This window comes from Aspergillus affinis (genome assembly GCF_023601865.1).
Source record: "Aspergillus affinis strain CMG 70 chromosome Unknown NODE_154_length_74922_cov_92_515011, whole genome shotgun sequence".
Taxonomy (NCBI): domain Eukaryota; kingdom Fungi; phylum Ascomycota; class Eurotiomycetes; order Eurotiales; family Aspergillaceae; genus Aspergillus; species Aspergillus affinis.
In genome coordinates, this window is record NW_026515935.1 from 25,593 (window position 1) to 40,094 (window position 14,502).

Consider the following 14,502-nt stretch of genomic DNA (forward strand, 5'->3'; position numbering starts at 1 on the left):
AAGAACTAAGACATTGGGGTTGTAGTTGAGCCCAACCAAACTTAACGACACACATGTAATGGGGAACATAATCAAGTAATCAAGCCTCCCACAGCCAGGTCACCTTTCACCGTAAGCTTGAACCATTCATCATGCTGCGGCTCCTGAACCCTTGCTATCATCCTCTTTCCCTTTCTTCCTAAATTTAGGTGGTTTTCCCCCAGAACCAGACGAGTCGTCGGGCTGCCTTTTATGAAAGAACCGAGTAACTACCCGGCGGTGCTGTCTGAGATCGTCGCGCCAATCTCTCATAGCCCCACGGAATCCACGTCGGGTCACAGGGCGGGGAGGGGGATTCTGGTCGAAAATTTCGTCAAAGGTTTTGTCAAAGGGCTTATTAGAGGGTATGTCAGAGATTTTGGGGTCGGAGGAAGTAGTAGCCGAAGGAGGGACAGGAGTGATTTCATCTTCATCCGTTCGTGGACTTGTCTGGCATTCTGCTTTTGGTTTATCGACTTCCTCTTTGGCCGCAAGCGATTCTGGCCGCTTTTCTTCAACTGATACCTTCTCTCCGTCCGTTAGGAGGTTTTTTTGACTTTCTTCGTCGGGCTGGTCTGCTTTCTCTTTGATTTTTGGTGAATTTCGCCGGGTTTTGTCATCTGGCAGGTCTAATTCGTCTCCGCCTGATGGTGGAGGCTGGCGTCGGGTACCTGATGGACCTGGCTCGCATGACTGATCTTCGTCTTCGTCTTGTGGTGGGTATGCCCGGCCTTGACCACCTGAAAAGCCTGCTTTGCTGTCGCCTTCGCGAGGGTTTCCATTAGCAGCGACTAAGTATAGTTTTGATGAGCAAAAACTTACCTCCTGAAGCATGTTGGCGTGGACCCTTACGCGAAGGCAGAGTGCGAAGAGAAATACTTTCAGTCCCAGCAAGCTCGCCTTGTTTGGGTCCCCCACTGCGTCGACAACGCGCTAGTATATCATCAAGCTCCTCTTGGAGCATGTCACGACCAGTTTCCAACGGAGGGAGCTGCCAAGGGGGGCTGTTGGCTAAATCGTCCAGTAGTGATACTGAAGACTCCATGGTCGTTGATTCTAATTTCAGTGGCCTTTTCCTGTTCCGGTGAGCCATGGAGCCGAACACATCACCAATCCCAAGGAGTGAGTCTTCCACAGAGTCTACTAGAAGTTTCCTGGGTGCTGGAAATGTCGGCTCAAAGGGATCAGGTGGCGTTTTATCGCTCGGAGGACTGGTCTGCGATTCGAAGATGATTCCGGGGCCATACGCCTTTTCCATCTCCTCGGCCATGAGCTCCAAGTCACGGCGTTCCAGAAACCTAGATCTGGGTCTGCGGTGTGCCGAACTTGTTGCATTACTACTGGGAGTAAAAAGCCCAGATGAATGATCAGTTATGTCTTCTGTCGGGAGTCGTGAAATTTGAGGGGCTTTCGGTGGTTCAGTTTCTTGTAATGATATAAAACTCTCTGTGGGCGATGGTTCCTGATCTTCAGACGAGCGTAATTCGGAGGAAGACATCTTGCTGGGTACTTTGAGATGATTTGGTTAAAGAGAATGGTGAGAATGGTGACTGTGGATTGGAATGAAAAACGAGGGATTCGAAGGTAATGATACGGCCTCGTCAAATGATATAGAGCTAGCAGAGTTGGTGATGACAATAATGGGACGTATATGGAAGAAACAAGGTGAACAGACGTGTTACCTGAGAGAAGATGAGTGACTCGCAGCCGGGACGGCCCTGCGTGAGGAAGGCGTTATCCGTCATCTGCTTAATAGGCAAGTCCGGGGTGCTTCAGTTGGTTCATTAGATACACGCATGCCTTCAGGATGCAAGGCAATGGTTGGAAATGATAGATAAGAGAGACATTCCAGAGAATTGTTATAATTCTACACATTCAGAATTGAGTTCGCGAGTGGATATGTACATAAGGTATCTATTTGAGGACAGCTTGCAGGCTCTCCAACACCTGGTGAACAAATTAGTTAATGTCATAGAAAACTCGGCTCCTCTTCCCCAGTGTCACTTACCTCCAGCTCAATCTTGGCCTCAGCAATATCCTGCTCGCTGCCGCTGCCGCTGGCAATCTTCTGGGCCTCGGTGATCTGAGACTTGACGTTCTGTAGTTGCAAGGTTTTCGATCAGCAAATTGGTCGTCGCAATGCGGTCGGTCCCGGATACTTACGTCGGCGCTGAACTCCTCCAGAGGGAATCCCTCGACGGCGTTGATGCTCAGCTGAGAGTCGGGCTGAACGACGGCGAAACCACCAGACACTAAAATCATGAGGTCATTCCCCTGGTCAGTTGTGTTCTGTACTGAATAGGAAAGAGCCAGCCATCGCGGTTCAATTCTGCGCGGGTATCAAACGCGGGTCGGACGTACGGAAGAACTTCTTGTTGGCACCGCCCTCCTCAACGACCTCGACGAGGCCGGGCTTGAGCTGCTCGATGGAGGGAACGTGGTTGGCGAGGACACCCATCTCTCCGGACTCGGCGGGGATGTTGACCTGGACACTAAATTTGGGAAAAAGGATCGTAAGTACGGGCGGGAATAAAGAACGGTCAAGGCCGCCGTCACGGTGTCGGTGAAGTAGAGATCGGAGGCACGTACACGCCGGTCGACTTGAAGATAGTCTAAGTAGAAGGTTGTTTGTTAGTCATTGACATCAAAGAGAGCGCGCGAGGAAGGGAGGAGGATCGGTGACCTCGGAATCATACCTGGTGAGGAAGGGTCAGGGAAAGCTTGATCTTGTCCGACACAGCCTCGGCGTAACCTCTGCGCTGAAGAGGAACGCGGAAGGCGGAGGGACGAGCCCTGAAGGCAGAGCGAGCAAAGCGGAGAGAGCTCATCTTGCAATGGATGGACGGGAGAAGGTGGTGATGGTATCCCTCTGTGAACCTGGGTTGAGGTGCAAAGGTCGAAGTCGGATGCCGGTTGTTCCCTAGCGGCTCGGCCGGTCACGTGGCGGGACCGGCACGGAACTGGCACTGGGACTTGGACTTGAGAACTTGAACGAGAACTGTTCAACAACAATCTATTCCAGCACTCCTTCTTGGTGGGAAATTGTTTATGCATTTGAACATTCTACATTCTGTTGAACACTAATTCTACGGCACAACTTGGTTCCCGCAAGAAGTCTTTGGTCTCGCGATTGCTGGCTCAACGCCTGTACTTCGACTTCATATACAGTTGGCATCGATTCAATTAGGAAATTGAGGTAATGGAAATATAGCGCCTAGGTAGGTCATAGGTAATCATCAAGTCAATCGTCGACATTTCACAGCAGAAACGAGTTCCCCATTTGATATCACGTGACAGTCGTTAGCTTCTGTCCCTTAGCCTTACGCCACCATCATGTCGGAATAATAACTGAATTTGTATTCTGATGACACTAAGACGGGATTCTCGAGGAGAAAGGCGGTTTTTTCTTTATTCAACCATTTCTCCACTTCTTACCCCTTGATTGTTCTTTGGACGGAATCTGGGTCTTCGCAGGGCAAGCCACAATTGTTAGTCAGCGATCACGGGATAGTTAGGGCCTTCAAAGACAGAACACAAATCAATTGGACATGGGCAGGGAATGGTTGCTCCAGAAATCAAATGGGGTCAAGGCCATCAATTCCATTTCTTCCATATCGCAATGATGTCAGATGTAAGGAGATACCCTAGACTATTATTATTAGTCTTTGTACTTTGTAGGACGTAACAGAGACTGTTGCAACCTGCAGCGTCGGGTCAAGCCACACGGGCCAATGACGCGAGGCGCAGTCGATAAGCGAAATCCCACACAAAAGCGGGAAGCCCTAGTCCAAGTCGCCCGGGCTCCGGCCTTCTGCTAAGTTCTCGGATAACCTCACCCGCCAACTCATCGTCAACCGTCTCCCAGTTGCGACAAATCCGACAAGATGGCCAGTACGTGCTAGTCCCCTGTTATTCCAGCCGCCGGAATTCTCTCGAATGCTTCAAAATTTCGGTCGGGGATTTATCTCGCAACCATGGCAGTCTTGACCACGCTTCTCCAGAGCCACTGACTTATCTTCTTTTTTACAGAGTCCAAGAACGCGTCTCAGCACCACAACAGCCAGAAGGCTCACCGTAACGGGTTAGTACCAGTCGATTACTCTTTGCGACTTCAAATGTCTAGCCGGGAAGGAACACAAATTGCGGCGTTGAATGTTGGGGGATGATACCGAGATCGAGATTTTTACCAGCTTTTCAACGACTCTTTGAGGTTTCTCCGCGGACGACAGATGGATCAACATTGAGAGAAAAGAACTGAAGGCTGATAAATATTCTTTGCTCAACAGTATCAAGAAGCCTAAGACCAACCGTTACCCCTCCCTCAAGGGTGTTGACCCCAAGTTCCGCCGCAACCACAGACACGCTCTGCACGGCACCATGAAGGCGCTGGTACGTTGAACAACATTCCCTCCGATCTTCTCCCGACGGCCCCGAGAATAGTCACGGAGAAGATAAGGAATAGCGGTAGGGAAAACAGATGGCTAACAAATTCTATAGAAGGAGCGGAACCAGGGCAAGCGCGAGCTGGCATAAATCAACTAATACCAAATTGAAAAATGAAAAACGGGAGCAATTTGAGTTGGTGATTTGAAACGTGCGATGAACCCATAAACGTCATGTCGGAACAAACCTGGCTGGTTCCGCGCGACGGTTGTTAAATAAAGCAATTTGACTCGATTCCACGACATGGCCATGGACGCTCTGTCTCGATTTTCTCTTGTTCCGCGGTCAAGTAGATTTTTTTTTTTTTTTGATTTGTTGTTCTCGGCTTTCGGATTCTCTCGGGATTTCGTGATTTCGGATGTACTCCATCCATCCCCTTACCTCAGGCATATGTGTGTACAGCTTCGCGCCATATTCTCATGCGCGCTTGCTGAAGGATTTTCTTAACGTGCCAAGATCGAATGCCCCCCAATTACCAAACACCCTCCCTCTTTTTCCCGTGGCGTGAGGGTGCATGGACGGGGGGCTACATTTCGTAATCACCAATCGCTTTAGAAATGAATTCATATTTGATGGTTTTGAAATTTCACAGTATATCTTGTCGTAGAGAATTCGTCTGGTTTTGAGTTGAATCGCAAAAGCATGATACGCAATATCAACATGACGTTATATAAGACGCTTAATCGAATGCCCTCTTCCCTATAGTTTGGATACTATCATACTACACCTCTCCCTTCCAAACCACCAACCGTTTATCAAATCCTCCACTAACCAACCACTCCTCCCTCACGACCTCCCCCTCGCGAGGAACATCCACCCAACCCGCCCAGATAGCCCTCACCTTACACCCAATCTCATGTCCATTCTTGAGTATCGTAACCACCTTCCCCGTCTTCGTCTCCACCCCCCGAATCACCCCGTCATCTCCGTTCACCCAGACCCCGGAGCCGTCGGGCCGCCAGGCCACCTGCGGCGTCGAGTACGCCGTCTGCGGCGCAAATGCATTCGCTTGGATCATGATTGCCGCGTCCTCGCGGTTCTGAAGCGTCAGGGCCGCGAACGCCTGTGTAGCTTGCGTCGTCGCCGTCTCGGGCTCGGGCTCCGATGATCCACCCGTCACGGGTCCTGAAGTGACAATATCAATGTTGTCGACGGACGGGAAGAGTAGTCGGACAACGATGACCTTCATGTGCGGCAGTGTAGAAGTCGCCACGGCCAACAGTCCGGGGTCCAATGGGTTCAGCGCCAGACAAGACGGCGAGAAAGCGACCCAGGCGTTAGAGTGCGGAGCGAGATTCTGTTTGCCCAAAAGACGGCATTCGTAGGGGCCCGCGGAATCAGGAGTAGGGGTAGAAGAGGACGACCTCTGTACCTGATAGTAAAAGAGATGCGTCGAGTCTCGTCGGGCAACGAGCAAGATCAAATCCTTAGAATCCGCATGTCGGACAAAGAGCATGGACTCCGGGTTCGTCGGGAGAGTGATATAGCCCACGGGTTCGCCGAGGACTGGATGCCGAGACTCAGCAGTAGGGTCGATGTGTAGATGATAGAGAAAGATTTTAGAGTCCCAGCCCGCCGTAGCGATCCAGACAATTTTTCCTGACGATTCCGGGTCGTCACTACTGTCGTCCTTTTCCTCGAAGGCGACTACTTTCACGACATATTTGGTATGGTCTTTTCTGCGGTCGAGGATGTCCGTGCCTTGTTGCAGAAGAAGCTGACCGGACATGTTAGTCAGAAGGGCATATTCTCCATTTCTGATAGACACGTAGGACAGAATAGGAGACTCGGAGTGGCCTGCAAAGGACTTGACGATGTCATTGCCCGGCGCGGTATCGATGAGATGAAGTTGCCTGTCCGCACCGGTGGCCACTATGTAAGACGACAACGCCGACGAAGATTGCGAGCTTTCATCCTCATCGTACTTCCAGGTGTCTACAGAGCAGGCCAACACATTTGAAGATGTTGGGATCTGGACGACAGTCGGTGAGGACGGTGCTGGTTAGATACATTAGTTTTGAAAGGAAACCCAGGTTGTATCGCAACACAGCATGATCGCTTACCGGGTGTACTCCAGAGATCATTCTCCTTGTCGCTATCACCGTATCGCTCGGACTTGACACTCTGATCAAAGACACGTTTCTCTTCGATCACACCCTCGATGGTCCAACTGCTCGAGTCGTTATCTTTTTTCAGACCGACGTGTCCCGCATCGGCGGGGAGTCCCGCTTCCTGAATGAATGCCCGGAGAGTCTGGGTATAATTATTTGTTCGCAAAAAGCGAGCCACAAGAATGCTGGCGAGCGAGGGGTCTCGTGTATCGGTCGGCATTGTGGCTGGTTGAGGGGGGAATTGAAATTTGGAAATCAGCGGGCGCCGAGGACGGAGGGGGGAGTTAGAGAGAGAGCATATATATACTAACCGCTGCCCGATTCCTGATGTGAGTGTATCTTAACGACAACGGAAGTTTCTACGAATGAACAAAATGATGTCGATGCAAAAGAGGATGCCATATAAAACTCCCGTGTAGCTCATGCACGGAGCCTATGAATTATGATATGATATAAAAAGTAATTATTTGAAAAGAGGGGATTGGTATCACAAACTGGATGGCGTCATGGGGACACATCTCCTATCTAAAATTTTTAAAAAAAGCACCGGCTAGTCAAGCAAGAATTATGGTAGATCTCCATGCACATCGCTGTTCTCCTTGTACGTATGTTTTCTTCATTCCTCTCAGTATCCTCAACTAAACATGTCCTCCGCCCTCCGTCGGGGTCCTCCTCGGCCATCGATCTTTTCGGAGAAGAGCTCCTTGCCGGCGTTATTGTTGCTGCTGCTGCTGTTGTATTTGGATGGGAAGAGCTCGCGCACAGAGGCTCCCCGCCCTTTGATTGAGAGGCCACTGTTGGCTGAGCCTCGAATTGACATGCCTTGATCCTGACCAGCCGCTCCACGAATGTTCACGTCACTTGAGCCCGACTCGGGGAAAAGCTCCACATTTCGATTGCGCTGTGAATGCCCTTGGTCGTATGCCCCATCAACAAGAGGAATAGAGATTCGTCTCGAGAACAGATCTGCCGTCTCGTCTGCCGCATCGATCGCATCGGACCGACGGTGGTTGCTGACCTTGCTGGGAAAGAGCTCCTTCTTAAGATAGCTGGTTGCCGGTTTGTTGGGGAATAGCTCTCGCGCATGTGGATCACTAGTGGCGGCCCCGGAGGACTTCGAGGATGGGAAGAGTTCTTTGCCTTCGTTGTGGCGGTTAGACTGAGGGGACCGTTCTCGGAATCGTCTGCGTAAGCCCGATCGATCCTTGTCCGGATATCCGCCCTCCATCAAAGTGTCTCGACCCGGCGATGCACTGCGGTTGCGCAGACGACCAGACGAACGGCCTCCATCGTCATCGAACAAGTCTCGGCGTCCTCCGCGTCCTCGCCCATCGCGGCCCCTATCCGCATCGGAATAATCGGTGCTGGGCGCTCGCGTATCGTCGTACATATTGGCACTGATGCCTTCGTCCACGTCGCGATCCCTCCGTCGCCGCAGCTCGCGTCCATCAAACCGTCTCCTCCGATAATCGCCATCACTGGTATCTCCCCCCCCCTCACGCCGTCTGTCCGCCAGCTCCCGTCGTAGTCGTTCGCGAGGATCGTGCTCGGGGTGCATAAGATAAAAGCGACTGGCTTCATGCGCGCGGGGTCGTTTCCGATCGGTCCTCACGGCCGACCGCACCTGCAGGACGGAATCGGGGTGGGAGGATAGGAGTTTCGCCGACCGCAGGCGCAGGGCCGGCTGAGCTGCATCTTCTTCCTCGACGACTTGCGTGAAGGCCGCCAGAGCCTGAAGACCCATCTCTGACGAGGAATACACAATGTTCGCCGACGTATCGTCAATCCACTCGACCCGGCTCGGCTCCTCGGCAGGGAAGTGGGTGGTCGCGAATTGTTTGATATTCTCCGTGGTCAATTCGTCAACTCCTCTGACGTGTACTTTCTCGTATAGAGCGTCTTCAGCTAGGTGGTCCGCTGTTCCGTCTTGTGCCATGGCATCCGCGGTCGCGGGATACTGAAAATTGCCAGAGAAGTTAGAGTGAGAGAACGGCAGGGTGAAAGTGAGCGAGATGGTGAGATTCACTCACGGCGTCAACGTGCTCGGGCTCAGGAATTGGACCAAGGTCCAGGTCCAGGTCCATGTCCATGGAGGCGTCCATGGTGTCGGTTTGTCGGTTGTAGAGTGTTTATGCTCTTCGATGCGGAGAGATTCACCTGGACGGGGTTTGGATTGGGATGGTATGACAAAAGAGGTCGGAATTGAGCAAAAATGAAGGAATGATATCACTCGCGAGAGTGGCAGGATATATGAATCAGGAGAAGAGGGGACTTGGGCGAGGAGAGAGAAGAATAAGACGGAGATCGGAGGGAAGCTCTTCTCGGGGAAGCCTTGCTGGAGGTCCCGCAACCTTCACCGCCCGCGGAGGTTGCCTTACGGTCGGTCTGAATGGTTTCTGACACACAACTTAAACTACTAGCTAGTTACCTATCTAGGTACTATCTAGAATACAATCCTTACTTTCCACCCTCCTTGTCTTCTACAACCTTCTCCACGGACTCATCCTGCAGTACACCCGTGTCATAGACGTTGACTTGATGTTTGGCAAACTTCCGTGCCGGCACCTTCTGATGAAAAATGACGTCGAGCTCATCGTAAGTCCTGCCGGCGCACTCTGGAAGACGGAAATAAGCCCAGAGCGTGGTCAAAGCCGCCGTGCCGAACCAAAAATAAGCCGTCTTGCCCTTCAAATCAGCCTCGGTCGGGTTGATCAAGTACGGCTCGATGATGTTCGCTATGATCTGCGTGATGTTGTAGACGTTCCGCGACAAGCAAACGGACTTGGCTCGCAGCTGAATGGACGACGTCTCGGAGATGATCGTGAAAGTAATGGGCCCTAGGGTGGTGGAATAAGTGAAAAGCCACACCAAACACAGAGCAGCTTGTCCCCATTTCGCGCCGCTCGATTCGGATGCCGAAGCAATCACACCGATGATGAGCAGCAATCCAGTCAACGTGGCGATGCCGCTCACGTACAGTTGGCGACGACCAAAGCGACCGAGCAGGAACCACGAGATCACCGTTCCCACGAAGGAAATGGCGGTGCCACCGACGGCGATCTGGTAGGCGTTGTCCGTGCTGATTCCGGCCTGGACAAAGAAGTAGGTGGGCGTGTAGGCAAAAGCCGAGCCCGACAAGACTTGACCGGCAAAAGTCATGCAGACAATCTCGGTTCGGCGCCGGTCGATACCCCGAAAACAGTCCAGGTAGTTTGAGCCGGCCTCCATCTTCTTCTCGAGCTCCAGAGTGTGCAGAATCTGAGCCAGCGTCTTCTGGTGCGACTCGTGGCCTCGGTTGTCGAGCTTCGAGAGCGATTTGTAGACATCGTCCAAACGGTTATTCCGGGCTAGCCACCAGGGTGATTCCGGGGCAAACAGGACCATAATGAACAGAGGGACCGGCCAGATCCATTGCAGTGCATATGCAATACGGTAGGACCATGCGTTTTCAATCTTGAGTAGGCCATACAGGACACCTGCGGCAATGAATTGGCCAATGGCCCAACAAAGGTTCACATAGCAGGTCAGATACCCTCGCAGAGCGAGAGGGCATACCTCCGACGCATAGGCCGGTCCTGTCGTGGCAAACACCCCCCAGGTGAGTCCGCACAGGACCTGTCCTACGAGGAGCACCGGCGCCGAAGATGCGAAAAATAGAATGAAGATGAACCAATTCATCATGAAGAGTGAGCCTAGCAGGACCCTTTTGTATCCGTATCGCGTGGATAGGTATCCATTCAAGAAGCCGCCAATTACTATACCGGCATTGGCACCGTTGCTGAGACCAGCTTGCCAGGGCCCCGAGACTTCGTAGCCATCTTGCTCTGGACGGTATGCTCCGAATGTACGTTGGAACGCAGGATAGGAGAAGAACTGGTAGATGAGGCCTGACGATATCTGTTAATTGGGGATTCTGGATACTCGGGGCTGGACTACCATGAGTACGCACCGACATCATAACCCTCCATGATAATGGTCAGGGAAATGGCTGCAGACCATAGTGCCGCCTTGCGATTGCTTTTGAGGGCCTCCCAAAATGTGGCCTGATGCTCATCAGCCGAGGCTTGTTGGGCGTCTTTGTTCTCGCCAGCCTGCAGCGAATGCTCGATGTGAACCGTTTGCTCTTTCTGGATCTCGTCGGTCTTCATCATCGGACTCGATGCTAGTCTAGACACAAGTGAGGTCAAGAGCTAAACCTCCCAAATTGGAGGGAGGCACGGCATATTTAACTCTCGACTGTCGCTGCCATCGTCTGACCAGACCACCTCTCATCCAATCCCTAAAACTGGACTCGATCAAGCCACTAATACCCCGGATCATCATATCAGTCTCTAGGGTCATTCTGGAGTCATCGTTTGTACCCCGCATTTCATCTCATTGTCGCCGATGTTATACAAGATCGCCCAGCCTGGATTTTGCCGATAGCTTCGAATTTCATGGCCAGGACGACCTCTCAGTGGCTCAAGACTTTATGCTTTTTTAGATCTTGCTTGGATCCGGGTCTCCGTCCTATCATGGGGTGCGACGGCCGCGTTTCAGTGACATCACGAGCTGGCTTGGAAGGATTCTAACCGGGACACGGGATAGAAGGTTGGGAAACTTTTCCCTATATTCTGAGGGTTCAAATGCCATCGATATCTCCTGCGAGAGTGGCTAGTATTTGGCCAGACGAGTACGCCGCCCATCATGAATTGAACCCATGATGAACAGCTGCACGATTGCACCTATTGATTGTCGACCAGGATTATCCAAACTTTCCCCGCTTCGTCATTTCCATTTAGCCTAATCAGCCTATACAGATCCTTGCCAACCCGGAAACGGCGCTTCCGCCGGTTAATTGAAAGCATTCCTCGGTGGAATTTCTCCTTGGCTCTTTCGTGTCGACGCATCCTTAAAAAAAACAAAGGATGCCCCCACTCCAGCTTTTGCTCATCCAACAGAATTGACTTCCGCGCTCTTTGTATCCCAAGTCGAGGACCCCGTGGGTCAACCAATTGGTAATACTGTATGGATAAGCCTGTTGTCACATTGCTGGATGCACGCGTTGCATGGTTGAAGCGATGCGCTGGACGGACTACGATGAGGGGAAGCAATGACGCATGCGATTCTTTGGCGACTTAACTGCCCGACCTCCCAGAAAGCATATTACTTTTCTGATTGTCCCACCGAGAGTGTTATTAACCTCTGTCAAATCCGAAATCCTGGAACTCAGGACAAACTCTCCGTGACATCTCTGTTCCACACGCGCACACGCACACGCACTTGTCGCAATGCTCTACGTCGAAGGTGACAAACTAGTCTTCCGCTTTGACGACCACCTTCTATGGGTGCAACCATGGGGTGAGCATGCGCTCCGTGTTAGGGCAACGAAGCTGTCGTCGATGCCAAATGAAGATTGGGCCCTTTCCACGAAGCCCGCAGCAAACCAGACAGCGGTCGAGACGCCGGAGGGGAAGGAAGCAAGTATCTCGAACGGCAAGATCAAGGCCATTGTCTCCCGGCGTGGCAAGCTGATTATCTACAACTCCAAGGGGGAAAAGCTCTTGGAGGAATATGCCCGTCATCGCCGCGACCCGATGGACCCGAAATGCAGTGCCTTGGAGATCGAGGCACGGGAGCTGCGGCCCATCTTGGGGGGAGACTTTCACCTTACCCTGCGTTTCGAATCGTTGGATCCAAAGGAGAAGATATTCGGAATGGGTCAATACCAACAACCTAATCTGAACCTCAAAGGGTCGGATATCGAGCTGGCTCACCGCAACTCTCAAGCCAGTGTGCCTTTTGCGCTTTCTTCCCTGGGCTATGGTTTCTTGTGGAACAACCCCGGTATTGGACGGGCGGTCTTCGGAACCAACACCATGAGTTTCGAGGCCTATTCGACCAAAACCCTGGATTACTGGGTGGTGGCTGGAGACAGCCCAGCTGAGATCGAAGAGGCATACAGTAAGGTCACTGGTTATGTTCCCATGATGCCTGAATACGGCCTGGGTTTTTGGCAGTGCAAGCTCCGATACTGGAATCAAGAGCAACTTCTTGACGTCGTACGGGAATATAAGAAAAGAAATATTCCTCTGGATCTGATTGTCATCGACTTCTTTCACTGGAAGCACCAGGGAGAATGGAGCTTCGACCCTAAGTACTGGCCTGATCCTGGTAAGTCATTCTTAGACTGTTAACCAACGTGTTCATAACTAACCTATACTTCTTCCCATATTACAGATGCCATGGTGAAAGAGCTCAAGGAGTCTCACGTTGAGCTCATGGTGTCCGTCTGGCCTACCGTCGAGAACGCCTCTGAGAATTTCCCCGAAATGCTGGAACGCGGCCTTCTGATTCGACACGATCGTGGGTTACGGATTGCGATGCAGTGCGATGGAGACATCACACATTTCGACGCGACCAATCCGGAAGCTCGCAAGTATGTCTGGGAAAAGGCTAAGAAGAACTACTACGAGAAGGGTATTAAGGTGTTCTGGCTGGATGAAGCCGAGCCTGAATACTCCATCTACGATTTTGACATTTTCCGCTACCATGCCGGCAGCAACCTCCAGATTGGAAACATCTTCCCCAAGGAGTACGCCAAAGGCTTCTACGAAGGCATGACCGCAGAAGGGCAAAAGAATATCGTGAACCTGCTCCGGTCCGCCTGGGCGGGCAGTCAGAAGTACGGGGCCCTCGTGTGGAGCGGTGACATTGCATCGTCATGGGGCGCATACCGCAATCAACTATCCGCCGGCTTAAACATGGGTCTAGCCGGAATCCCCTGGTGGACTACAGATATTGGCGGCTTCCACGGAGGCAATCCGGACGACCCTGCTTTCCGGGAGCTCTTCACCCGATGGTTCCAATGGGGTGCGTTCTGTCCAGTGATGCGCTTGCATGGCGATCGTGAGCCGAAACCCGAAGGCCAGCCCACCGCTTCAGGATCTAACAACGAAGTCTGGTCCTATGGAGAGGAGGTGTACGAGATATGCAAGAAGTACATCGGCATCCGTGAAGAGCTCCGAGACTACACGAGAAGCCTCATGAAGGAGGCTCATGAGAAGGGCACCCCAGTGATCCGCACCCTGTTCTATGAATTCCCCGAGGACAAGAAGGCCTGGGATGTAGATACCGAGTACCTGTATGGTTCCAAGTATCTTGTAGTCCCAGTACTGGAAGCAGGACAGCGCAAGATTAGTGCTTATCTGCCTAAAGGCGCATCGTGGAAGCTCTGGGGAGAAGAGAAATCCCACGAGGGAGGACAGGAAGTCGAGGTTGATTGCCCGATTGACACCATGCCCGTCTTCGTCAAAGTTTAGATTTTTCTACGGTTGATTTGGAGAACTTGCGCGTTGGTTCTATTTACTAAAACCTAGCAAGCCTCAAATTGACAACATTCTTCCATCGCATTTGCGTGACGTAAAATAATTTCAAACACTCTGATCAGATTGCTTAACACTTTCACATGTGACCTTGTATCTGCCTTCTCTTCTCTTTACTCCTCTCCTCAATGAATCCCCAAGTTTACAGATCAAAACTCAGGTTTCCGGTGACATGCAGAGCACTAGGATCACGAGTCCAAATTGATTCAACCTTGCCATTGAGTTATAATCAATGAAATCAATGCAAGTTCTTCGGATTCTTTCTATCTATTACAATCCAACTCGCCATCATATCTTCATCCACATCCATGTTCTACCGGACCTACTTTGTTGATACGACTGAGTAGAAGGTCTCGGGCTCGAGGTACGTGATGAGAAAGCGGCTGTGATGATGACTATCAACGAACCACATAAAGACAAGTAACCTATATCCACCACAATCCAAGGCCAGATTTAAGTTGTGGATCTTAAGGAAACATGAGGTATCGCGAACCATACTCCGCTTGGGTTCAATTCGGAAGCAGGGCATTCCAGTTCTGGCAATTCACTCCTGCCTTTTCTGTCTA

General features: G+C 51.6%; 6 protein-coding genes across 6 annotated transcripts; 1 reads left to right on the top strand and 5 right to left on the bottom strand.

Moving 5' to 3' along the window:
• Positions 1-129: 129 nt before the first annotated feature.
• On the bottom strand, positions 130-1,516 carry KD926_002529 (uncharacterized protein; the record flags this gene model as incomplete). The annotated part of the gene is made up of 2 exons (XM_053094218.1): positions 130-782; positions 841-1,516. The coding sequence occupies 2 exons, from the start codon at positions 1,514-1,516 to the stop codon at positions 130-132; spliced, it is 1,329 nt and encodes a 442-aa protein (XP_052950988.1).
• Positions 1,517-1,932: 416 nt separating this feature from the next.
• KD926_002530 (F1F0 ATP synthase subunit delta) lies at positions 1,933-2,846 on the bottom strand (the record flags this gene model as incomplete). The annotated part of the gene is made up of 6 exons (XM_053094219.1): positions 1,933-1,965; positions 2,027-2,116; positions 2,182-2,312; positions 2,380-2,510; positions 2,608-2,630; positions 2,715-2,846. 6 exons carry the CDS (start codon positions 2,844-2,846, stop codon positions 1,933-1,935), a joined length of 540 nt encoding a protein of 179 aa, XP_052950989.1.
• Positions 2,847-5,182: 2,336 nt separating this feature from the next.
• KD926_002531 (uncharacterized protein) lies at positions 5,183-6,792 on the bottom strand (the record flags this gene model as incomplete). The annotated part of the gene is made up of 2 exons (XM_053094220.1): positions 5,183-6,459; positions 6,525-6,792. The coding sequence occupies 2 exons, from the start codon at positions 6,790-6,792 to the stop codon at positions 5,183-5,185; spliced, it is 1,545 nt and encodes a 514-aa protein (XP_052950990.1).
• Positions 6,793-7,206: 414 nt separating this feature from the next.
• KD926_002532 (NCBP3 domain-containing protein) lies at positions 7,207-8,674 on the bottom strand (the record flags this gene model as incomplete). Its single annotated transcript, XM_053094221.1, has 2 exons — positions 7,207-8,529; positions 8,603-8,674. 2 exons carry the CDS (start codon positions 8,672-8,674, stop codon positions 7,207-7,209), a joined length of 1,395 nt encoding a protein of 464 aa, XP_052950991.1.
• Positions 8,675-9,029: 355 nt separating this feature from the next.
• On the bottom strand, positions 9,030-10,723 carry KD926_002533 (general substrate transporter; the record flags this gene model as incomplete). Its single annotated transcript, XM_053094222.1, has 2 exons — positions 9,030-10,459; positions 10,522-10,723. The coding sequence occupies 2 exons, from the start codon at positions 10,721-10,723 to the stop codon at positions 9,030-9,032; spliced, it is 1,632 nt and encodes a 543-aa protein (XP_052950992.1).
• Positions 10,724-11,842: 1,119 nt separating this feature from the next.
• KD926_002534 (putative glycosyl hydrolase) lies at positions 11,843-13,873 on the top strand (the record flags this gene model as incomplete). Its single annotated transcript, XM_053094223.1, has 2 exons — positions 11,843-12,725; positions 12,792-13,873. 2 exons carry the CDS (start codon positions 11,843-11,845, stop codon positions 13,871-13,873), a joined length of 1,965 nt encoding a protein of 654 aa, XP_052950993.1.
• Positions 13,874-14,502: the final 629 nt, after the last annotated feature.